The sequence below is a fragment of the Meriones unguiculatus genome, chromosome 15 (assembly GCF_030254825.1).
Source record: "Meriones unguiculatus strain TT.TT164.6M chromosome 15, Bangor_MerUng_6.1, whole genome shotgun sequence".
Classification (NCBI taxonomy): domain Eukaryota; kingdom Metazoa; phylum Chordata; class Mammalia; order Rodentia; family Muridae; genus Meriones; species Meriones unguiculatus.
In genome coordinates this window covers 6241348-6264671 of record NC_083362.1, presented here as the reverse complement: position 1 = coordinate 6264671, position 23324 = coordinate 6241348, and the positions used below count along the sequence as shown (strand labels likewise).

The 23324-nt window shown below is 57.3% G+C and overlaps 1 protein-coding gene across 9 annotated transcripts in view; it reads left to right on the top strand.

Moving 5' to 3' along the window:
* Tnrc18 (trinucleotide repeat containing 18) overlaps positions 1 to 23324 on the top strand; it is an 89613-nt gene that overhangs the window by 34733 nt on the left and 31556 nt on the right. For 5 of the 9 annotated variants that reach the window (XM_060368055.1, XM_021652956.2, XM_060368059.1 and 2 more), the window contains 11 exons: positions 6283 to 6379; positions 6610 to 6809; positions 7032 to 7178; positions 7586 to 7776; positions 8580 to 9009; positions 10297 to 11295; positions 17237 to 17412; positions 18173 to 18309; positions 18460 to 18588; positions 20060 to 20228; positions 22432 to 22792. In XM_060368055.1, the coding sequence (XP_060224038.1) occupies positions 6283 to 6379; positions 6610 to 6809; positions 7032 to 7178; positions 7586 to 7776; positions 8580 to 9009; positions 10297 to 11295; positions 17237 to 17412; positions 18173 to 18309; positions 18460 to 18588; positions 20060 to 20228; positions 22432 to 22792 (3036 nt within the window). The remainder of the gene's footprint in view (positions 1 to 6282; positions 6380 to 6609; positions 6810 to 7031; positions 7179 to 7585; positions 7777 to 8579; positions 9010 to 10296; positions 11296 to 17236; positions 17413 to 18172; positions 18310 to 18459; positions 18589 to 20059; positions 20229 to 22431; positions 22793 to 23324) is intronic. The other 4 variants (XM_060368057.1, XM_060368062.1, XM_060368061.1 and 1 more) reach the window with 3 other exon arrangements.

Here is a 23324-nt window from a genome sequence, read left to right as displayed (position 1 = left end):
TTTGCTTGGCAAGCACTGTATCTGTTGAGCCACCTCCCTGGCCCTTCCTCAAACTAGCCTCAAACTTGATCCTCCTGCCTCAGCGTCCCAAAGTGCTGGCATTGTGGGTGTAATTAGCCACCACCCTGGGCTCGTTTCTTTTTGTCCACAGTGAGGCTGGCTCTTTTTCCAGAGCTTGGTAAGCTGGTCTGCGTCCGTGAGTCCTCGTGTGTTTTGGAGATCTGTCCGCTCTTTCGAGCTCTGACTGCTATGTCAGCTAAGGTCAGAGGCCGCTGCTGTGCTAAAGGCCTGTGGTTCAGGTGTCAGAGCTGCAGAAGTGTGGCCTTGTGATGGCCTGGCGGCTGGCCTGGTGAAGGCCAGGAAAAGGTCGTGTCCAGCTGGCCCTTACTTGTGTGACAGCTCAAGGCAGGCATTGTTTCATGGCCCCAGCCTCTTGACCACAGTCCAGGGCCACCTACGACGGAAGGAACCTCCTTCCTGCAGTTTCCAGCCCAGGCACCCATAGCTGTGTGCGGATCACCTGCCATCTTTTGGGCCCCTCCCTCCCCCGCCTGGCCTGCCTCCTGCTGCCTTCCAGGTTCCGTGCTCTTTGGAAGCAGCCCCTTCTACGGCCTCTTTCCTGGACTGATTTCAGTCCTATCCCAGACAGCCTAGCAAGGCCAGGAGCTCTGTCTCATTCTGACCCCCTTGTAATGTCGGGGCATGTTCAGGGCCTCCGCTCTCCCCAGGGGTGGAGTACTGAGCTTGGCTCTTCCTCCTAGCACTGGTTTTTATTTTTGGAGATGGGGTTCTCACTGTGTAGTTCTGTATACAGACCAGGTTGGCCTTGAACTCAGAGGGATCCTCCTGTCTCTGCTGGAGCTCAGCATGTGCTTTCACACCTTGTTCCTAGCAGCGACTTTTTTTGTGTGGTGGGCTTCGGGGGCTACTTTCGAGACAGGGTTTCTTTGTGTGACAGAGCCCTACCTGTCCTTGACTTGCTTTGTAGACCAGGCTGGCCTTGAACTCACAGAGATCTGTCTCTGCCTCTGGGGTGCTGGGATCAAAGGGGTACGCCCTCTGTAGACCCAGCCCTGGCAGTATCTTTCTTTACAATCCCCGGTGCTCCAGCTGGCAGTGTCTGTTTCCCTGGAAGAACATTCCCCGCCCCCCTGTTGACTGTCCCTGGCTAATCCCTGGATGTCCTTAGGTCTCTGAGCACCTGACACTTTGGACTTTGAATTAGGATGTGCTCCTCATCTGCCCTGTCTTTGAATTTCTCCAGCAGAGGTGTCTTAAGTGGGTGGTATTTGGTGGCTGTTTGCTGACTGACTGACTGACTGACTGCTCCTTTTGATCTGGACAGAGATACCTAGCCAAGGAACCTGGTCCTCTGGTGATGGGGGTTAGCAGCAGCACCTGCTTATTCTGGGATGGAATGATTAGGGACAAGTCTTCTACCCTGACTAGGGTTCTGTGGCATGGTAGGGTATTTTCTTGTGTATAGAGTGGCTAATGATTTAGTGTCCAAAATACCTGTGCTCTCAAGGATCATGTGTGCGTGTGTATGCGCGCACGCGCGCTTGGAAAAGGATGTGGTTGAAGTTTGGGTTGAGGTTATTTATCTCTGGTGCTTTTTTTCAATTTTGGAAATGAAAACCACTCTTGTATATTCTACTTACTTGCTCTAACTCAGCCACACCCCAGCCCCTCACTGGGGGATTCTAGGCAGGGGCTCTACCACTGAGCCACACCCCAGCCCCTCACTGGGGGATTCTAGGCAGGGGCTCTACCACTGAGCCACGCCCAGCCCCTCACTGGGGGATTCTAGGCAGGGGCTCTACCACTGAGCCACACTCCAGCCCCTCACTGGGGGATTCTAGGCAGGAGCTCTACCACTGAGACACACCCAGCCCCTCCCTGGGGGATTCTAGGCAGGGGCTCTACCACTTCGATCTCCTTTTCTGCTCCCTCTTTTGTTCACTCCCTTTGACTCCTCATGGCCTCCTCACTGTTCCTTTGCCAGGTTCCTGCCTCAGGTTGTTTGCAGGTGCCTTTCCTTCTACTTATCTCTTTCTTCTTTCAGATATCTTTCCTTCCTGGCATTCGCTGTTTGTTGATTGAGTTTCTCTCTGTCCAGTTTGGTGTAGAGAGGATATGGACGGCCATGGGTGGCGTGCTTGGAACCTGAGCAGTGCGTTGCAGTAGCCTCAGTCAGGGGCAGGAAGCTGGATGGCGAATCAGCCACAAGCGTAATGGTCATGCTATGATCAGCGTAGGGAGGGAGATAGATAAGGATGTGGTGAGGAGAGGGGGTCAGGGTGGTCCTTCCTGGAGGAGACGGCAGTTGGAGCCGGTTGGCTTGGATAGTCCAGTGGAGGGAGTGGTGTGTGCATCCAAGGATGGGGAAAGGATGCATGTGGCTGACACGCAGCCACGACACGGGCCAGGGCAGGGGCTTGACTTTGTGCTGTGACTGTGAGCAGAGCTTAGAGGCCACCGGGAGCCAGCCGCAGAGTGATGTGGGTAGAGGTGGAGCCTCTCAGCATGGGGTCAGGTGTGACAGTCTTGTCACCTTTCTGTTTGCAGAGTGGCCCTAGGCACGGAAGCTGCTCTGAATTGGTGTCTAGAGGCAGGTTATACTCGGGACAGGAGGTCACCCAGGACAGTTCAGTCAGGGTGTACAGGTTCGTGGCCCCGACTGGGCTGCTCTCCAGGCGGCTTCCCTTTCTGGGGCCCCAGCAGCAAGCGCTGTACCCGCAGCTGGTCTCAGACGGAGACTGGCGGCATGTGCCCTTCCCAGATGGCTGAGCCCTCGGGAGTGTGTGAGCCTGGCTGACGTGGCGTCTCCCCTGGGACGAGGAAGCATGAGCTCAGGCTCTGACTTCCAGGCACAGCTGCGGAACGCTGGGTGGCTCTCTGTGCCTGGGCTCTGCCTCAAGCCGTGCTGTTCCCTTCTGAGCTGCAGTTTACCCGTGGTTCCTGGCACAGCCTCTCTAGCTGGGGTGTGTGTATGTATCTCTGTGTGTGCATTCACGTGTCCATGTTCATGCACAAGTGTGTGTCCAGAGGCCGGAGCTGTCTTCCTCAGTTTCTTCCACAATTTTTAAAAGATTTATTTTAATTTTTTTATGTGTAATAGATGTTTTGCCAGCCTGTATGTGTGTCTGTGCATCACATGAGTGCCTAATGCTTTTGGGGGCGAGAAGAGGGCATCAGATCCCATGGAACCGGAGTTACAGACCATTCTGAGCTGCCTCAGGGGCGCTGGGAAACCGGACCTCTTGACAAAAAAAAAAAAAAAAAAAAGCAAGTGCTTACAACTGCTGAGCCATCTCTCCAGCCCCCGCTTGTCTTTTGAGACAGTCTGTGGCTGACCCTGGAGCTCACTGCTTCAGAGTCAGCGAGGGCCTCCCCTGCGCTGGCATCCCCAGTGCTGTTGTGCTCAGTTTATATTTAGTTGTGGGTTTTTGAGACAGGGTCCCTCTACATAGCACTGCTGGTCCTGGAACTCACTCTGTAGACCAGGCCAACCTCACACTCACAGAGATCCACCTGCCTCTGCCTCTCCAGGGCCAGGACCAAAAGGTGTGCTCTACGGGCACCCAGCTTGTGTTGTTCTTAAATTTGGGTTGTAGAGATTCAAACTCAGGTCTTCATTGTTACAGCAACCACTTCGCCAACTCGGTTGTCTCCCCAGCTGTCATCTTGCTGTTATTATGCCTGAGGGAGTGTGTGTGTGTGTTAGTGTTAGTTCTCTGATGGAATAGCCAACGAAAACATTTCAGGAAGGAAGGAGGAGTTTATTTTGGCTCACAGTTTGGATGTGTGGTCCGTCAGGGCGGGAAATCATGGCAGCAGGAGCGTGAGGCGCCTGAGGAGAGAGACGAATGTTGGGGTTCACCTCACTATGTCCTTTAAAGGTTTACTGATTGACCCACATGTGTTTGTATGTGTGCATGTGTGGAGACCAGAAGAGGCACTGGGTATTGTTTCCATTTCTTCCCCACTGTGTCTTTGAAACAGGGTCTCTCTCTCTGAAGCTGGGCACATGTCTTCTTGGCTCAGCGAGCAGCCAGGCAGCCCCAGCCATCCTCCTGTCTCCAGTCCCTTGGAGCTGCAGTTATAAGTGTGTGCAAGATGCCCGCCTGGCCCCCTGGGTGTTGGGACTGACCTGGTTCTTACATTGATGGGACGGGCTCTCTCTCACCTGCTGAGCTGTCTCTTCAGTCGCTTTCTTCTCTTAACATTCTTTTTGCATTTATTTGTTGACTTGTTCTGTGGGTATGCATGCATGCGTCAGGGTCAGAGGGCAGCTGCAGGGATCTGTTCTCCCCTCCGCCACCGGGGTCCCAGGGATCGGGGATCGCACTTAGGCTTGCCTGAAAGAGCTCCTGAGCCACGCGCCTGGTCCTGCTGCTCTTCGCTCAGTCTGAGCCGGCAGCCCACGGGGTGGTGAGGAGCGCCCTGGCTGGGTGTCCCCCATCTGCAGGTGGCTTGTTCCCTGCTCCCTCCTTTACTCACCCGTGTAGTCTCGTACTGTTGTGAGTAAAAGCTTGGCAAGTGTGTCTGTGTACTGTGGCGCTGGGGAAAAGGACCCTTCGGGTGGCCAGGGACACGTCCCTCCCCTACCCACCTCTGTCCACTCTCGCCACTTAAAATTGGTGAGGGTTTTCCTGTGTTGCGACTGGTTTTTGTAGATGCTCTACGCAGCCCGAGCTTCACCTCAGGCAGCTTTGCTGGCCCTGCTCCATCTGCCTCTGGGTCCTGGCGCCGGCCCACCCGAGGTGCCTGGCCGTGTCTCTAGCACGCTCAGTCCTTGGACGTCTGGGCTCATGTGGCTGTGTGCTTTCCCAGCCCCCACTCTGTGCTCACACGGCTGCACTCTCTCCTGGCTCTTCTCCCGTGCTCTGGACAGCTGTACCTCCATCTCCGGAAGTGTCTGTCGTCTCTGAGTATGTCTCGGCCAGGGATAGTGCTCTTCAAGACGCTGCGGTTTGGGGGTGCAGGGAGATAGATGAGGTGTAGGAACTTGCTTGCTGTATCTTAAGAGGGACCTTGGCTTGTGAGGATCCTGAACACGGCCTACTCTGGACCCTGGCAAGGCTCTGCAGTGGGCCTCTCAAGCCCTCCATGTTGCTGGTCTGTGTCACCTGAGATGTCACTGAGCCTGCCCAGGGCTGACTACTTTGATCGTATCACCACACGACCGGTTCATTTATTGCAGAGCCAGAGACTGGGGCAGCCCAGATTGGCTTTTATTTTGCCATGTAGCCAAGGATGGCCTTGAACTTCCTCTTCCTTGTGTGTAAGCCATGTTGGGGAATCTGCCTACAAGGGGGATAGAACCTGGGCTGCTGGGCAGGCAGCCTGCCATTTGAGCCACGTCCCTGGCTCCTTTTGCTTTATACCATTTGTTTGTGTGGCCATGTCAGCCGGTGTGCGTCAGGGTCAGGACGACAACCTGTGGGAGCTGGTTTCCCACCTTTCACCGTGTGGGTTCTGGGGCTTGAACTCAGGATCGTCCAGCTTGGCAGCAAGCACCTCTGCCTGCCGAGTGCCCCTCCCCCTGCAGTCATTTTGAATTTTTAAATACATTTATTTGGGCTAGAGAGATGGCTCAGCGGCTGAGAGGGCCTGTTCAGTTCCCAGCTGGCACTGCAGATCTTGGGGAGCCGACATCCTCCTTTGAACTCCTGGAACACCAGCCAGAAATGAATGTAGCACATGAACACTCCTATGCATGAAGCAGATAAAGATGAGAAAAAGGACATTTATTTTCTGTGTTCATGTCCATGTACGGGGCGTGCTCCTGGGCACACGTGGAGGCCAGAGGACAGCTGGCGGAGGACTCGAACTTGGGTCTTCAGGCTTGGTCAAAAGTACTTTCTTTGTTTTGGGTTTTTTTTTTTTCTAGGCAAGGTTTCTCTGTGTAGTCCTGGCTGTCCTGAAACTTACTCTGTAGACCAGGCTGGCCTTAAACTCCGAGGCCCCCCTGTCTCTGCCCATGTTTGATTTTTATTGCATTTAAACTTGTGTCTGCCGGTGTGGTTCTCACTGCAGCTGTCTGTGTAAGCAGCAGACAGGCTCCTGCGGTGGAAGGCGTAGACGGGATGCTTCTGGGCCAGAGACTCCTCTGGTGCTCAGGGGTCGGTCGTAAGGGTCTGGGTTGCCGGGGGAAGATCCTCACAGCGGGCTGCTGGAGGGCTCCTCGGGGTGTGCGAGGGAGGGACAGCGGGTGGGAGGTGCAGGGGGGTCTGGACCGCCGCAGGCAGGGGACTCACTGCCACCTTCGGCCCCCAGGGCATGGCCGGACCGACGATGACTGTGAGCGAGCCAGACACCGGGAGGATCGGCTGCTAGGGCCACGGCTGGACCGGGACCAGGAGAAGCTGCTCCGGTGAGGGCTTGGGGGACCTGAGATGGCGCTGAGGGCTTCTGGTGAGGGTGCTGAGGTGACACCGGCTTCCACCACCCTGGGCTGAAGCCTCCCCCCAGCCAGCGGGGCGGAGCCTCAACTGTCTCCAGGCTCCCCCTCAGGCTTGTCTGCTCCCTGGGCTGTGATGGTCCTCCTCCCCTTCCCACTCCCCGGGCCAGCAGCTGTTCCTATGTCTCTGTTTCCCTTTGCAGAGAGAGTAAGGAGCTGGCCGATCTGGCCCGTCTCCACCCCAGCAGCTGTGCTCCTAATGGCCTGAACCTCATGGTGACCGGGGGCCCGGCGCTGGCGGGCTCGGGCCGCTGGTCTGCGGACCCCGCAGCGCACTTGGCCACGCACCCCTGGCTGCCTCGCTCAGGCAGCACACCCATGTGGCTTGCTGGGCACCCTTACGGTGAGTGCGGCCTCGTGGGGTGTCCCCCTGGGGAGAAGGCTGGGGCCAGGGGAGTGCTTCCCCTGGTGTCCCCCTGGGGAGAAGGCTGGGGCGGACTCGCCGGGCAGTTCCTTCTGCCTGGACTCTCTGTCTCCTGGGATTCAGTGGAGATCAGGGACCACAGGGCTGTCGCAGGCCTTTTAGCCTCCGGACACTGGTGTGAAATTGGGTTTTTCCCCCTAGGCCTGGGACCCCCCTCTCTACACCAGGGCATGGCCCCCGCATTCCCGCCTGGCTTAGGGGGTTCCCTGCCGTCAGCTTACCAGTTCGTCAGGGACCCCCAGTCTGGCCAGCTGGTGGTTATCCCCAGTGATCACCTGCCTCATTTTGGTAAGTGACCCCTGTGTCACAGGCCAGGGACTTTCCTGGCCTCCCATGGGGGTGGGGCAGCCCTGGAGAGGGTGGGGACAGGGATGCCCAGGAAACAGTTCAGTTGGGGTCACCTGAGGGGCCTGGTGACCTCGACCCTTCTGGGGCTTGCTCTGCAGAGCATGGGGTGGAGTACCCACGGTGGCTTTGGTGACAGGCTGCAGGTTGGCACGTCCCAACTGCGACCTTTGAGGAGATTCCACCTGGGGTTCGGGCAGGGGCGTGGTGCCCACGTGCACGGGCTGGCATTCCACGCTGGGGGAGCCGGCGGGGACCACGGCTCGTTGCCCGGCTGTGTGCGTTGGTTCTTCGCGTCCCCTCCGGAAGTGGGGGCGCGCGTGGGTGCAGCTCCCCGTCTCTCTCCGCAGCCGAGCTGATGGAGCGGGCCGCAGTGCCTCCCCTCTGGCCGGCCCTGTACCCGCCGGGCCGCAGCCCGCTGCACCACGCCCAGCAGTTGCAGCTCTTCTCTCAGCAGCACTTCCTCCGGCAGCAAGAGCTGCTGTACCTGCAGCAGCAGGCGGCGCAGGCCCTGGAGCTACAGCGGAGCGCACAGCTGGTGGTAAGCCCTGGCCCCGTGAGGAGAGTGGCAGTCGGGGAGGGCTGCCAGTGGGAGGCAGCATCTCAACAGAGGCCCAGGGTGTGGCTGGTGGCACCCAGCACAGAGAGGACCCAGTGAGTGGAGGTGACGTATGGATTGGAGATGTTTGTACAGGACAGAGAGGGTCTGGACAAAGAGTTGGGTGGTAGAGATTTTCAGGCTCTGTGTCTTCCAGCAGATGACTTAACCTCTCTGGTCTTGAAGTTTCTGCTTCCAGGAAGCAGGGGTCCTTGAAATGGTTAGTTACTCAGCTCTTAGGCACAGGTGGCCATAGGAGCGGCAGGCTGTGTTTTGGGTTCTAGCCGCTGGGTCCTTGTCGGTGCTGGCTGTCATAGGGCTAGCTGGGTTTCTCGTTTTGCTGTCTCCGTGGTCCTCCTCTCCAGTGAGGTGCTCGGATAATGCAGTTCAGGGCTGAGCAGGCCCCGAGCACTCCTCGGTGAGCACATGGCGTGGGGGTGTGGGTGCTTCCGCTATTGTTAGAGGCTCCTTGCTTCAACTGTGAGGGCCCCGGCTGAGCCAGGGACCCGAGGGAAATCTCTGCGCCCCTTCTCCTAACAGCCCGCGCTTTGTGCCCTGCCCCCTGCTCCCAGCACGCTGGGGCCTGCTCTCTAGGTTCTGTAGAATGCCACGTTTATTACACTCATGCCATGGTAGAATGTCTGTGGGGACCGCCTTGGGACAGGCAAGGGCTGGGTGGCCTGATGCCCTCGGGGGTGGGGGGCTCCAGGGTCCCCGCAGACGCCTCCCACGGTCTCCCTCCCCAGCAGGAGCGACTGAAGGCACAGGAACATCGGACTGACATGGAGGAGAAGATAAGTAAGAGGAGCCTGGAGGCTGCGGGCAAGGCCGGCCTGAGTGCGCCGGGCCCTGGGCTGCTGCCCCGCAAGCCCGCCGGCCTGGCTGCCGGCCCCGCTGGCGGCCACAGCAAGGCTGTGAGCCCACCCCCGTCCCCGAGAGCCTCCCCCGTGACCGCCCTGAAGGCCAAGGTCATCCAGAAAGTGGAGGACGCCACCAAGCCGCCGGCCTACACCTACCCCGCCACGCCCAGCTCGCACCCCAGCAGCCCGCCGCCCGCCTCCCCACCGCCTACCCCCGGCCTCACCCGCAAGGAAGAGGCCCCTGAGAACGTGGTGGAGAAGAAGGACCGGGAGCTGGAGAAGGAGACCCCCAGCCCCTTCCAGGCCCTGTTCACAGGTGGGTGCGCGGGGCTCGGGGACACCGAGCTCCTGCCTGTTCGCTGCGGCCCGGTTCACTCGCTCAGCGGCTCTCTGTATGCTCACTCCTTCATTCACGGGCTCATTCATTCATTCCTTCGCTCGGTTCACTTACTCCTCAGCTCATTCATTTACTCCTTCATTTGTAGGTTTGTTGACATATCTTTCCTGTTTCCTGCTTGTGCACCGGTTCATTCCTTCCTCCATGCCGGTCTGTTTCTGGCTTCATTTATTCACTCACCCCTGTGCATTGGCTCATTCATTCATTCATTCGCTCTCCCTCTCCCGCTGAGCCGTCTGTGGAGCCCACTGTCGAGCTGTGGAATGAATGCAGCTGAGATTTCTCCCCAGTTAGTGGAGGCAGGGGACATGGGCCTGGGTAGGGTCTCACACGCATGCTGTCGCAGCGTCCTGTGTTCAGGACTGCGCAGCTGCAGGCGGCTTTGGGGGCTGAGGTATGCGTCCTTCTCTGGGAGCAGTGGAGGTTGTGAGATTATGCTTGAGGATTGGGGTTCTACCTAAGAACCCATGTTACCGCCCGCCGCGTTAGGTTGCCCAGGAGGCCGCCCCTCTCCTCAGTCATTGGGCGTGATGGGATGCTGAGGGCACATGCCTGGCCTGGAGCATGCTCTGGCACTCTGTTGCCCTTTGTTAGGCTCCTGTTGGGCACTGCCCAGGTCTGGGTCAGGCCTGACGCTGCCAAACCACTTCACTCAGCTCTGCTGCCTCTTTGGATAAAACTGTTTTACTATGAAGGGTTTTTGCTCTGCTGCGTTTCCAGACAGTGTCTCCCTATGCAGCCCTGGCTGGCTTTGAACTCACAGAGATCTGTAAACCTCTGCTTCCCAAGTGCTGGGATTAAAGGCATGAGCCACCATGCCCAGCTACTAGGAGACTTTTGAACACGTGCTTTGTTGGAGTGAGAGACAGCCTGGGCTGACTGACTTTCCTAGACCTCTAAGCATTAGCGTCTGGTCCTGGTCCCGTCTCCATTCGCCTTCACAACTAAGACTCTTGAGGACAAGATGGCGGCTACCTTTTCTCTCCAAGGCTCAGACATGTAGAAGGGTCCTGGGATGTTTCAGGATCTGCTGGGGTGGGGGTTGGGGGGAGGGGGGAGTTGGGGCAAGGGTGGGTTGAGGGTGCTCCCCATCCTGCAGCTGATCCAGCAGAGGGCAGTGGTGATACGTTGCCTCCTGTCTCAGGTTATGGGGTTAGGGCAGATCCTCGGGGGGCCCCCTTCACTGACGACCTTTGTCCTTGGCAGATATCCCCCCCAGGTACCCCTTCCAAGCCCTGCCGTCACACTACGGGAGACCCTACCCCTTCCTGCTGCAGCCCACGGCGGCCGCCGACGCCGACGGCCTGGCCCCCGACGTGCCGCTCCCGGCTGATGGACCCGAGCGCCTGGCGCTGTCTCCGGAAGACAAGCCCATCTGCCTGTCGCCCTCTAAGATCCCAGAGCCACCTCAGGACAGTCCCGAGGAGGAGCCGCTGGCCGAGCGCGAGGTGAAGGCCGAGGCTGAGGATCTGGAAGAGGTCCCGGCCGAGCTGCCTCCCCTCGGGTCGCCGCTGGCCCTGCCCGTCCCGGAGGCCATGGTGGCTGTGAGCCCCGCCGGCGGTTGCGGAGGCGGCCTGCTCGAGGCCCAGGCGCTGAGCACGGCGGCTCCGGGCTGCCGGGAGCCCTCCGAAGCCGCAGACTTGGCGCAGGTGGCCGAAGCACAGGTAGAACTACCGGGCAGGACGGAACCCCGTATGGCTGGCCTGGAGCTGGGGACACAGCTGACACCTGAGCCGCTGGTGGAGACTAAGGAAGAGCCCGTGGAGGTACCCCTGAATGTGCCAAGGGAGGGGCCCGTGGCAGAGGCAGGTCCGGAGGGTAGCCTGCCCCAGCCAACCCTGACCGAGCCTCAGCCCAGCCTAGAGCTCTCAGACTGTGACTTGGCTGTCCCGGAGGACCAGTGTGTGAATTTGGAGGCCCAGGAGGCCACACCTGCTCCCAGCAGTACCTGCTATCTGGAAGAGACCCGCTCTGAACCGTTCCTGCCCGGCCTGGAGGACCCACTGGCTGGCATGAACGTGCTGGCAGCCGCGGCGGAGCTGCCCCAGGCCAGGCCTCTGCCCTCCCTGGGTACTGGGGTCCCAGCCGGGGAGAAGCTGGACGCGGCCCCCAGCGCCGTTCTGGAACACAGCTTCCTGCAGGGCATCACCCTGCTGAGTGAGATAGCTGAGCTGGAGCTGGACCGGAGAGGCCAGGAGGCTGCAGGTAAGCCTGGGCTGCCAGCTGCCGACACTCGCGTCTTCGGAAGATTGGAGAAGCCGGTGGTGGTGGTGGTGTGCGCCTTCCCTCTCGGCATTCCTGACCTGTGGCTTGCCTGTCCCAGAGCCCAGGGTCTGGACCTGGAGCCCCAGGTCCATCTCTGGTTCCAGACCAGCGTGGTGTACACAGCAAAGTCCAGGTCAGCCAGGGGCTGCAGAGTAGATTTAGAATTGTTTTCTTAACAACTTCCAAGACCCCCCAGAATTTGTCTTGTTCACATTGTTTTCTTTTGTTCTGTTCTTGTTTTACTTGTAAAACCAGGCCTGGTGGTATAGGCCTACCATCCCAGTTACATGAGTGGCTGAGGCAGGAGGATTTTGAGTTTAAGGGCAGCCTGGGCTAGAGAACACAAGGCTTGCCTAGGCAGCTAACTGAGACCTCATTCTCACTGTAAAAAAGGCTGGGGTATGGTAGAGCCCCTGCCTAGAATCCCCCAGTGAGGAGCTGGGGTGTGGCTCAGTGGTAGAGTGTTTGCTTCAGCCATAAACCCATGGATGGGTTCCATCTCCACTACTGAAGTGGAGATGGGAAGAATGAGAAAAACCTATCTAACCAGAGGTATCATTTTGGTGGGTTAGGCCTCTGGTCCCACCTCCTTCTGCTGCTATGATGTATGTATGAGAGCAGGATTTTTAAGAGGCTGGGTAGGGGTCGGGGCAGGGAGAGAGAGGATTCCATGGGTAAATGCACATTCCACTGAGCCTTCCTTGCTGGTCTAAGCCCCAGAACCTACACAGTAGGAGAGAACTGATTCCCAAAAGTTGTCCTCGGAGCTGCACACATGTGCCACGGCATGTTTGTGTGTGCGTGCACGCATGCACACTCAGGAGCATGTAAATAAATGTGCACACATGTAAATAAATGTAATGTGATCAGCGGAATGTGGCTTTGTAGAGTGCTTGCCCAGCACGCGTGAAGCCGGCGTGTAATCCCAGTGCTTCAGAGGTGGAGTCAGGATCCACATTTCCGGCATCTTCAGCTGCGTACTGAGTTTGAGGCCGGGCTAGGCTATGGCAGATCCCGTCTTTCCCACTCCACCTCCGCCCCTCCCCCCAAAAGGCAGAGAGAATTTTTTTGCTCACGGGCGTTGAGCAATAATGAAGTAGCATTAGGTACAACTGGATCTGGGTACTGAATTAAGTCATCTTGAGGTTTTTGGGTTTTTTTGCCCTGGGCATGCCCAGTTGGCCTTTCCTTTCTGCTTCTCTCCCCTTCCCTGTTCTACTTTTCTCTCTGTTGACCTCATTTTTGCCAGGCTTCCTGCCCTCAGCGGGGCCTCCAGTAATTCCTCCCGTGCCTGTGGGCCCGCTCAGCTGGGCTGAGTCTGTGTCTTTCCTAGAGGCCTGAATATGAACTCCAAGATTCCTCGTCACAGGCCCCCTGGGGTTCAAGGTTCTGCAGTAAAAAAAAAAAGTAACAAGCCCGCAGCTGGGGGCCTGGGGAGGTGGCGGGCGGCAAGGGCTAAGCACCATCACATATGTGTGAAGACCTGAGTTCAAATCCCTAGAACCCATATACAGCTGGCTGTGGGGACAAGCATCTGAAATTGGAGGCGGAGACAGGAGAATTCCAGTTCAGTGGCCTTGCGAGCCTGTTGCACGTGCAAGGACAAGAAATCCTTTCTCAATCGAGGAGAGACAAGTACTGACAGGTGACTTGGTGTCCGTCTGAACCTCCACCTGTGTGTGCACTGTAGGAGTGGGTGCGCACACAGTCCTACTGTTGGAGCAGAGGTTGGCTTTGTGCGCCTCCACAGCAGGCCCTGCTGCTTTTTGAGGAAGCTTTCCCCAACCCCCGCACAGCAGGGAGCAACAGTGGGGCGCATCTCTATGTGCCCCCTAGTGTGACAGCCACAAGTTGATTTACTTGTTGGCTGCGATTGCTCAGGTAACTTGCCAGTGACTGGGACCCTTTGACTAGAGATTTTCTTTTTTTTTTTTTTTTTTTTTTTTTTTAAGGTAGATACGTAGCCCAGGCTGACCTAGAACCTTCAGCAGTTCCTCTGCCTTATCCTCTGAGCACTGGGATTGTCAGCATGTGCTAGACCTATTCAGACTTCCTCTTTGGTGTAGACATGTCTGGCCTTTGCCAAGCCTTTGACTTCCTCTGGGAGAAACCAGCCATGTTAGGTTAGGGCCTACCCTCCTACTCTCTAACTCAGCCAGCTCTGCAGGAACCCTCTGCATATGCTGCACCCCGATGAACCTGTGGGGTTCCTTGGATGGGACACACCTGTGGTGCCAGTGTTTGGGAGGTTGAGGCGGGGGGATTGCTGTAAGTTCCAGGCCAGCCTGGTCTACAAAGTGAGTTCAGGACAGCCAAGGCTATACTGAGAAACCCTGTTCTGAAACAAAACAAAAGAGGAATCCCAATTTCTACGTTAGAGGTTGTGACCATACCCAGAAAGCCTGTTTGGACATGTGTCCCTGGGGAGCTCTGGATCAGCAGGCTGCTTGTTTGAAGGGAGACGGACCTGGCAAGCCTCAGTCCTTCCTGTACCGTGGATCAGCTGTCTTTGGTCTCCCGGTGATGGGGCGGGGCGGAGCGGCGCCCGCGTGCTTCAGTCTGCTAGGTTCGCTGCCGCTGAGGCCTTCATTTACCTAAGGATGTGTGAAAATAAAGCCCGGGGTGGAGAGATGGCTCAGCTGTGAGAGGCCCGGCTCAGCTCCCAGCCAAACGTGGAGAATCAAAGCCGCTGGCTGGAGGCACAGAGCTGGGATCCCAACTGTGGCCCAGGCAAGAGGCCTGAAGGCTTCAGGCCGCCTGGGTCACACACACAGCCTGAGGAAGTGCTGCCAAGTAAGCAAGGCCAGAGGGTGTCTCTCAGGGTAGAGCTTTTGCAAGAGTGTCCAGGGTTCAGATCCAGACTCCTGTGTCCAGGCTAGCCCGGACTATGTGAGACACTGTCTCAAAAACAGTAACAACAAAATAGAGCTAGAGAGTGTTTCAGAGCTGTGCCTTACATGGTGGGCTGCACCTTTAATCCCAGCACTGGGAGGCAGAGGCAGGGGGATTGCCATGAGTTCAAGGCCAGCCTGGTCTACAGAGTGAGTCCAGGACAGCCAAGGCTGCACAGAGAAAGAGAACACTGGCTGCCCTTCTAGAGGACCTGGGTTGGATTCCCAGGACTCATACCTGTAAGTTCAGTTCCAGGAGATGCAACACTCTTCAGGCCTCTGCTGGTGTGCGCGAGCACATACACACACACACACACACACACACACGCACGCACGCACACACGCATGGCACGCACACGCATGCACGCACAGGCAAACATATAAAGTAATGAAAATGTAAAAGTCTCTGAGCACAGGGGCACACACCTTCAATCCCAGAGGCAGGCAGGTGTCTTGAGGAGTCCAAGGCCAGCCTGGTCTACAGAGTTCCAGGTCAGCCAAAGTTACGCATCTCAAAACGAAAACAAAGTCAACAGTTAACAATTATATAGATAAAAATTACAAAAAAAGAAACGAGGAAAGGTTGGAATAGCAGCCCAAAGCACCGCTTTTCAGTGGGAAAGGAGGTATCCTTGTGCCCCCTCGCCACCGGGGTGTTGGTACTGGCAGCTTGTCGCTGGTTCGGGAGAACACTGCTGACATCTAGTGGGGAAAGGCAGGGAGACTTCAGAGAAGGATTGTGGGGACAGTCACAGCAGAGGAGGCCGCCCTGCACGGGGGCTAGGGCACGGAGCCCTGATTAATAAAGCCCTGTGATGATCTGTGCTCACCCCCTTGGCCTTCAGACATGGCTGGTTGCATTTTTCTTCTTCCCGAGCATGCTCAGATGGTACCTTAACGTTTAGATTAAAAAAAGAAAATGTGAGATGGCTCAGCATGTGAGGGGCTTGCTGCTAAGCCTGAAGACCTGAGTTCAAGTCTCTATGACTCAGGATGGAAGGAGAGGACCAGTTCCTGGGACGTTGTCCTTTGACTTCCTCATACATGCTGTGTATATGTAGTATTTTTTTTCCTCTGTGTTTCTCTCTCATACATACTTGTACACACATACACATACACACACAAACACACACACACACACACACACAAGCAATAAGCAACAAAATTAAAATAGCCAGGCATGGTGGTGCAGGTCCATAATTTTAGCACTTGGGAGGCTGAGGAAAGAGGATCGTACTTTGAGGCAGCCCTAGCCGAGGCTAGACACGATTTCAAGTAGCCAGAAGCCTTGTGCAGCCACGGATGACCTTGAACTCCTGATCCCCCTGCCTTCACCTCCTGGATCCTGGATTACTGCTGTGTGCCAGTGTGCCTGCTTCTATGGCGCTGGAGGTTGAGCCTAGGGCTTGTTGCAAGCCAGGCAGGCACTGTATCGACTGAGGCAGCATCCGCAGCCCTCCACGGGAGGCTGGGTGTGTAGGAATGCTGGAACACGAGAGTGCAATCCTACAACTCTAGCGCACACCTCATCATGTCCTCCCCCAGGGGAGGCTGCGTGTTGGCTCTTTACATCTTTCTCCTTGATTTGTGCTTGTTAAGAAATTGACATCTTTGTGTGCATGTGTATTTTGTGTGCACACAAGCATATGCGTTGGTGTCGATGTGCGCGTGCCGAGGCATGCGTGTGGAGGTCTGAGAACACGCTCTGGTGTCTGTTTCCCCCTCCACCCCATCCGCCAGGTAGCCGGGCTTCTGGGAATGTCCCCTGCCTGGCTCCTGTCTCACCTCAGGAACACTGGAACTGGAACCCCGAGTTACTGTGCCACCACAGTGCATTCTGGGTATTTGTGCTCCGTGACCTGAGGTCACCCGGCAAGTGTGCTCCTCATGCAGCTGCTTCTCTAGTCCGGTTTGAGCTGTTTTGTTTTGTTTTGAGAAAAGGTTTCTCAGTGTAGCCCTGGCTGTCCTGGATTCACTTTGTAGACCAGGCTGGCCTCCAACTCTCTGAGATCCTCCTGCCTCTGCCTCCCAAGGCAGAGTGCTGGGATTATAGGCATGTACCACTGTGCCCGGCTCAGTTTGTGCTTTTTATTTATTTCTCTCTCTTGGTTTTTCAAGACAGGGTTTCTCTGTGTGGCCCTGGCGGTCCTGGAACTCACTTTGTAGACCAGGCTGGCCTTGAAATCCTAGAGATCCACCTGCCTCTGCCTCCCAAGTTCTGGGATTACAGTGTATGCCCCCTTGCCTGGCATACAGTTAATTATCTAAGATTTTAAAGGGTGTGTGTGTGTGTGAGAGAGAGAGAGAGAGAGAGAGAGAGAGAGAAGAAAGAGGGGAAGGGAGAGAGGAGAGCACAGGTGCAGAAGGGTTGGCTCCCTCAGGAGCTGGAGCTACAGGAGGATGCGAGCTGCCTGACTGGGCGATGGGAATTGAACTCAGATCCTCTGCAAGAGCAGCACACTGGCACACTCCCTTGCCTGCTGAGCTGTCTCTTCAGCCGTTGGTGCTCCCCACCCCGACCTGGGATTTTATTTTCTTTGTTTGCTTGCTTGCTTTGGTTGGAGAGAGGGTCTCCATACAGCCTGAGCTCAGTCCTCCTGCCTAAGCCTCCTGAGTACTGGGGTGACAGGTTCGAACCACACCTGGTCCCCTGGACCTCACTAAGGAGAAACATGGAGATGTCCTTTGTCCCAGGAAGGAGCCTCTGCCAGCTTTTGGTCAGTCCGAGGTACTCCTGGCCTTTGACACACAGTGCGGGGACAAAACTGGTGTCTATCCCAGGTCTTTGACACTGTGTCCTGCCTCACAGGATGGCCTCAGTCCAGGAGATGACGGTGCTTCGTGGCTGTATGGCCCAGAGCCAGGGCTTCTGTAGTATCTGGGAACTTGGGCCGGCCTCGGGCTGGCTGGCTGGCGGGCTGGCTGGGTGCAGCCATCCCTCCCGTGGTCCAGGTCCCAGCACTGATTCTCGGGTCCCTCTGGCTTCCCAGGTACAGAGCCAAGCCTGGTGGTCCGACCCTCCCTGGAAAGCCTGCTGGCCGCCAGCAGCCACATGCTGAAGGAGGTGCTGGAGAAGCCCTTCTCAGACCCGCTCAAGAACTTGAGGCTCCCGCGGGAGCTGAACTCCAACAAGAAGTACAGCTGGATGCAGAAGAAAGAGGAGCGGGTGAGCGCTCACCGTGATCGTCCTGGAGCCTGAGAGGCCAGGGAGGGGTCCCCACTGTCCAGCTTCCTTTCTCGCAGGGTGGCTCAGGGCTCGTTCGTGGCTTTCCCGGCCTTCTCATAGCATGTCAGGCACGTCCGCAGGGTGCAGCACGGTAGATTAGAATGAAGGCAGACTGGAATGAGGCCTGGGGCTAGCTACCCTTTGCTGCCCCTGTGGTCTCGGGTCACTGCTGCCCACTGTGGGCCTGCCCACGTGCGTAAAGAACACACTTGCTGTTTACCTCGTCAGACTGTTACTGCTGGACAGCGTCTGGTCGCGTCCCCTTAAGGGCTGGCATATCAGCTGGCGAAGTTGGCATCGGGGGTCCTGGGTGTCGAGAGGGAGTGAGGGCCACAGAAAGTGAGGAACGGTGGTGGTGCTACGTCTGCAACCCCAGCAATCGCAAGGCTGAGACGGGGATTGCTCAGAGTTCCAGGCCAGGCCAGGCTACTTAGTGAGTTTCACACCAACCTGAACTACAGTGTAATGCCGGAGACCCTGGCATTCGAACCCAGCATGGCAGAAACTAGGCATGCTGGTGCTCGCCTGTAACCTCAGAACTCAGGAAGGAGAGGCAGGAAGGTCAGAAGTTCAAGGTCACCCTGGGCTACATGAGACCCTGTCTCTAAAACAGACCAGTGGAGAGAGGGGGGCCTTCGGTCTTTGGTAGCAGACATCAGCATCCTCATTTGTCTCCCCCTCCTCGTGGTACCCTTCCCAGCTGTTTGCTATGAAGTCTTCCTTGGAGGACATGGACGCCCTGGAGCTGGACTTCCGGATGCGGCTGGCAGAGGTCCAGCGGCGGTACAAAGAGAAACAGCGTGAGCTGGTCAAGCTCCAGAGACGCCGGGACTCGGGGTGAGTGTCTCCCCAGCTCGTGCCCCATCCTGGACATCTGGTCCGTAGGTCGACCCAGGTAGTCATCAGGTGTGTGCGTGGACCCAAGCGCCCTCCCTCCGCGCCCCGCCTGCCCCGGGTTCCCAGCCGAGCCTGTGAATTCTTTTTAAGGGACAGGCACGAGGATGCCCATAGAAGCCTGGCACGCAGAGGTCCTGGCAGGCCGCGGAAACGGACCCACACCCCGAGCGCCCTGTCGCCCCCCTGCAAGAGAGGGAAGAGCAACAGCGGTAGCGGAAAGTAAGGCTGGCCCCTCGGTGGGTCGGGAACTGACTGGTCACCCCGCTTGGAGGGGAGGAGCAGGGCTCCCCGGCAGGCGCCGGCCGCTGTGCGCCAGGGGGTCCGGGAGTAGTGCCCGGTGCTCTGATCCCCGAACGGCAGCTCCCAGGGAGCCCGGAGTGCCGCCTGCCCAGGCGGGTGCGCCAGGAGAACGGAAAGATGGTCAGTGGCTTAACTCGAGCCTGGACACGTGCCCCGCCTTTCTGTCCCTCCCTGCTGAGGTACCCCTTCAGCTCCAGCCGTTAGGGCAGGCTGGGTACACGCCTATCCTCCTGGGATCCCACAGGAGACCGGGGCCGCTCTCTGGGGACCATTTGCCGCTGTCTCGGAGGGCTCCTCCTGAGGCCTTCTTGCACGCGGGCCGGGATGAGGGCTCTTTCTATCCAGGACCAGGCTTCCGTCCAGACGGATTCCAGCATCCCTGCAAACAGGCCAGTGAGGTCTGTTAGGGAAGGGTTGTAGAGCTGCCCAGCTTAGGGTGGGTGGACATTTAAGTCCCAGCGCTCGGCAGCTAAAAGGAGTGTGGAGGGCTTGGACTGGCCCCAGGCAGGGCCGCAGCGTAGTCGTGGTCTCGTCATGAGAAAGCGGCCCCCAGCCTGCCGCATCTTATGTTTAACCGTGGATGTTCCTGGCTGGAGGAAGAACAGAGATGGACCTGTGTCCGTCACCAGCCACAGGAGAGGGTGAGAGAGACTATAGGCAGAAGCAAGGCAGGCCTAGGGACAAGCAGCGTTCCCATGTCCCAGCTCCCCGCGCGCTGCAACCTTGGGCCCACTGGCAGGTGTCTGAGCCTGCAGTTTCAGTCTCCTCATGTGTTAAAAACAAACAACAGCAAGCCAAATACCAACCAAACGAGAACCGCAAAAACAGATGGTCATGGGTGCACTGTGGACATACCGTACCTGGTGGAGCAGCTCCCTAGCATGCACAGAGCCCCAGCTGCGTGCACCCCCACCCCACCCCATGCACACGGTGTGGTGGCCCAGACCCGTCACCCCAGCGTTGGGAACCAGGCAGGCTCTGCCGCTTAGAAGGGGCCCCCATGCAGGGCTCCTTCCTCACGCCGGCTCTTGATGTAACCTCCTCCCCCACCCTGGTTGATTGCCTTAAAATTTTCTCACCTTTGCTCTTGGTACACTTTGGGTAAAGATATGTCTTACTGGCGCACGCGTGTGTGTGTGTGTGTGTGTGTGTGTGTGTGTGTGTGTGTGTGTGTCACCGCAGAAGAGAGAGGCTGGTGGTGGAGGATGCTGACTTGAAGTTATTTTCTCTCTCTTCACCATCTTTGTGCTTCGATGGCTGGCATTCACCTGTCTCCCCACCTCCCCACACTGGTCGTTCTGGCGTCTGTCGGGCACACGGGTGGACCACCCTTTCCCGTTGAGGGTGGCTTGGCCGAGGTGCTGACCCCCATGGTGTGTTTGGCTTTCAGGTTGAGCAGCAAGCCCCTGCTGACTTCAGACGACTTTGATCTCGGAGCAGGCATGAGGAAGAGACACAAGGGGCCGGAGGAGGAGCAGGACACCCTCCTCGGCCTGGGGAAGGCCCGGAGCAGGAACCAGAGCTGGGAGGATCACGAGTCCTCCGACTTCCTCAGTCAGGTCAGTGACCTCAGGCCTGCACCTGGAGGGCTGGAGGTCGGGCTTGAGAAATGAAGGAGGCCTCCACGTGGAGGTCTGTCAGTCCCTGCTTCTGTGGAGAGGGAAGGCAGGCTCAGGGAGGTAGGGACCTGGCAGTAACAGCAGGCGGATGTAGGGCTGAAAGCTACACAGTTTCTGTGTGCAGAGACGCGTAGGCAAACGGGAGTAGCTCGCTAGTTTGTAACCAAATCGCGGTTACTCCGTTGTTTAGCGGCATAATTGTTTAATGAACACCTTGGTGTGCTTTGGGCTCCAAGCCACTGTGATTCAGCCTGAGTTCTCCAGGGGTAATTTCTCTTTTCTCCAGAGTCTTGAGAGCCTGTGCTTCGGGACCCTAACTCGCCTCCAGGGGAAGTGTCACAAAGGGGGCTGCACGACGGGGGGAGGGGGGGACAGGGACAAGTCAGTTCGGGAGCTGTGGATTCGGGAGCTGTGGAGATGGCTCAGTGGGTAAAGCCCTTGGTGGTCAAGTGGGATGACTGATGTTCTGATCTCTAGAATCCCCGGGCATCCGGGTGGGCGCGGTGCTTGATTCCTGGTGTAGGAAGGCTCCTGGGGCAAGCTGGCTCCAGGCGGCTCTGGGTCCAGTCCCTGCTTGAGTGAGACACCCTGCCTTGGTGTACAAGGTAGAGAATCAGTGGGTGTGCACCCCCTAAACACACAAACACGCAAACACACACGTTCAAAAAATAAAATTGAGTTAAAAAGAGATCAGGGCATGGTAGTGTGCAGGTCTAGCCTGGTCTACATAACAAGTTCAGGGCAGCCAGGGCTTTATAGTGAGACCTCTCAGGACGGTAATATCAAAGTAAGTGAAAATTTAAAAATGAAAGCATGAAAAGATTGCCAGTTTTTGTACACCAGGGTCTCTCCTTCCCCCAGGTCTCCGTGAGAGATGCCTTTGTTAATTATCTTGCCGTCCCACCCTCTCCCCCGCCCCCTGCAAAGGCTACCTGATTAGAGAGAGAGAGCCTCGCGCACTGAAATGGCTGTAGATGTGCAGGGAGGAGCTTACTCTGTGAGACCTAACCACTGTCCCCGGTCGGTCCAGGCATCCAAGGCACACTGCAGGCCTTTTCCTGGCAGCCCTGCCCCGGTCGGTTGGACGGGCTGGTTTAGACTGAGCGGCAGCCTCCAGCAGCTGCTGCTGGGGGAGGAGGTACAAAGCAGATCTGCCGTGCTCCGGGCCCCGTCTCCAGCCCTGCCTCATCCAGCCGCCTTCTCCAACCCATCTGCAGGCTTCCTCAGAGTTCTTCTACAGGAACTCCTGACCGGGCTGTGCCAGCCGTGCTCGTTACCACGGCAACAGCCTTTAATAAATGATTGCTAGGCCAGCCATCGTTAGAATTTTTTCTTAATTTTATGTATGTGGGTGTTCACTCGCGTGTGTCCCGTGTACCATGTGGGTTCACTGTCCATGGAGACCAGAAGAGGGTGTCGGGTCTCTCGGAACTAGAGTCATAGATGGTTGGGAGCTGCCTTGTGGGTGCCAGGAATCGAACCTGGGTCCTCTGGAAGAGCAGCCCGTGTTCTTAACCATGGAGTTACCCCTTCAGCCCCAGGCCAGGCATGTTTAATAAGCGCTTTATTTATCTTTAAAAAGCTTTATTTCTGTTGTGTTAAAAGTCCGTGTGTCTGAGTGTGGGTGCCTGTGCCCATTAGTGTACTGCCCGCTGCATCCGGAAGAGCGTCATGTCTCCGGAGCAGGCGTGTCAGCGACCGTGTGTTGGGAACTGAACGTCGCTCCTTTGCAAGGACGCCACAGGGTCTTAGCCACTGAGCCACTTCTCTGACGCCCCACCTGATGTGTGTGTGGGCACGTGCGGGCCTGTGTGTCAGGTACATGTGGAAGGCAGGGTCTGTGGTCTCCGTTACATAGGTCCTGGGGGATAGAACTCAGGTCATCGGGCGTGGTGACAGGCCCCTTCACCTGCCGAGTCATTTTACTGGTCCCGAATAAATGAAATACGTGTGGATCCAGGTCATCTCTGCGGGAGCCTGGACACAGGTAGCCCTGTCTTTGATGGACGGACGGAGGCTAGGGAAGCAGTTTGCCGCCAGTCAGGAGGACATGGGTCAGGCATCAGCTCAGCCTCAAGCACTGTGGCCCGAAACTTGCTGTCCAGTTCGGCCGTATTCTTAATCTGTGGCCTTTCCCCTCCAGCTAAAGATTAAGAAGAAGAAGATGGCAAGTGACCAGGAGCAGTTAGCCAGCAAGCTGGACAGAGCCCTGTCCCTCACCAAGCAGGACAAGCCGAAGTCGCCCTTCAAGCTTTCCGACAGTCCCGGGGGCAAGCCGAAAGCTGGCGGGGACTGCGGCAGGTTCTTGACTCCCTACGACAGCCTGCTGGGCGGGGGCAGGAAGGCGCTGGCCAGAGGACTCGGCTTGTCTCTGAAACCCTCCAGAGAAGGTAAACACAAAAGGGCTGCCAGAGCCAGGAAGATGGAGGGGGGCTTCAAGGCCAGAGGCCAGCCCAAGTCTGTGCATTCTCCGTTCGCCTCGGAAGCAAGCAGCCACTCTTACAGTAAGTATCTGTGTTCACTGCCCGGGGGCTAACCTTGGCTCGCAGTGGCTTTCGCCCTCCTCGGAGGGTCCCCGGCAGCTCTGCGCTGGGCCTGAAGCCAGATGGGCGCCCCGAGGGCAGAAAGGCCAGTGAGTGGACAGGCACTTGTGGGAGGCACTGGATGGTAGTGGCTGGCCTTCCCCGGGCCCACCGGAAGCCATCACCGTGTAAAGGGAGGCCTGCAGAGGCCTGGAGGGTCACTTCTTTTGAGTATTAGAGGCGGGGCGTTTGTCGTTTGTGGTAGGCCACTATACTCCTGTGCTTCGAGCAGGAGTATAGTGGATTGCAGAGGATCAGGAGAGGAGAGTGTGTGCCTGAGCACACGCTTGCCCATTGCAGCTCACCGCCATGCTGGGCGCGTTCTCGCCTGGCCTCATCTACCATAACAGCCGCGTGTGACTGAGGAGCCAGGGAAATGGAGCAGCCAGTGGGACCAAGGGACCGACTGGGCTTTTTGCTCCGATTAAGTAGAAGCTGGCCTGTGGCTTTGCAG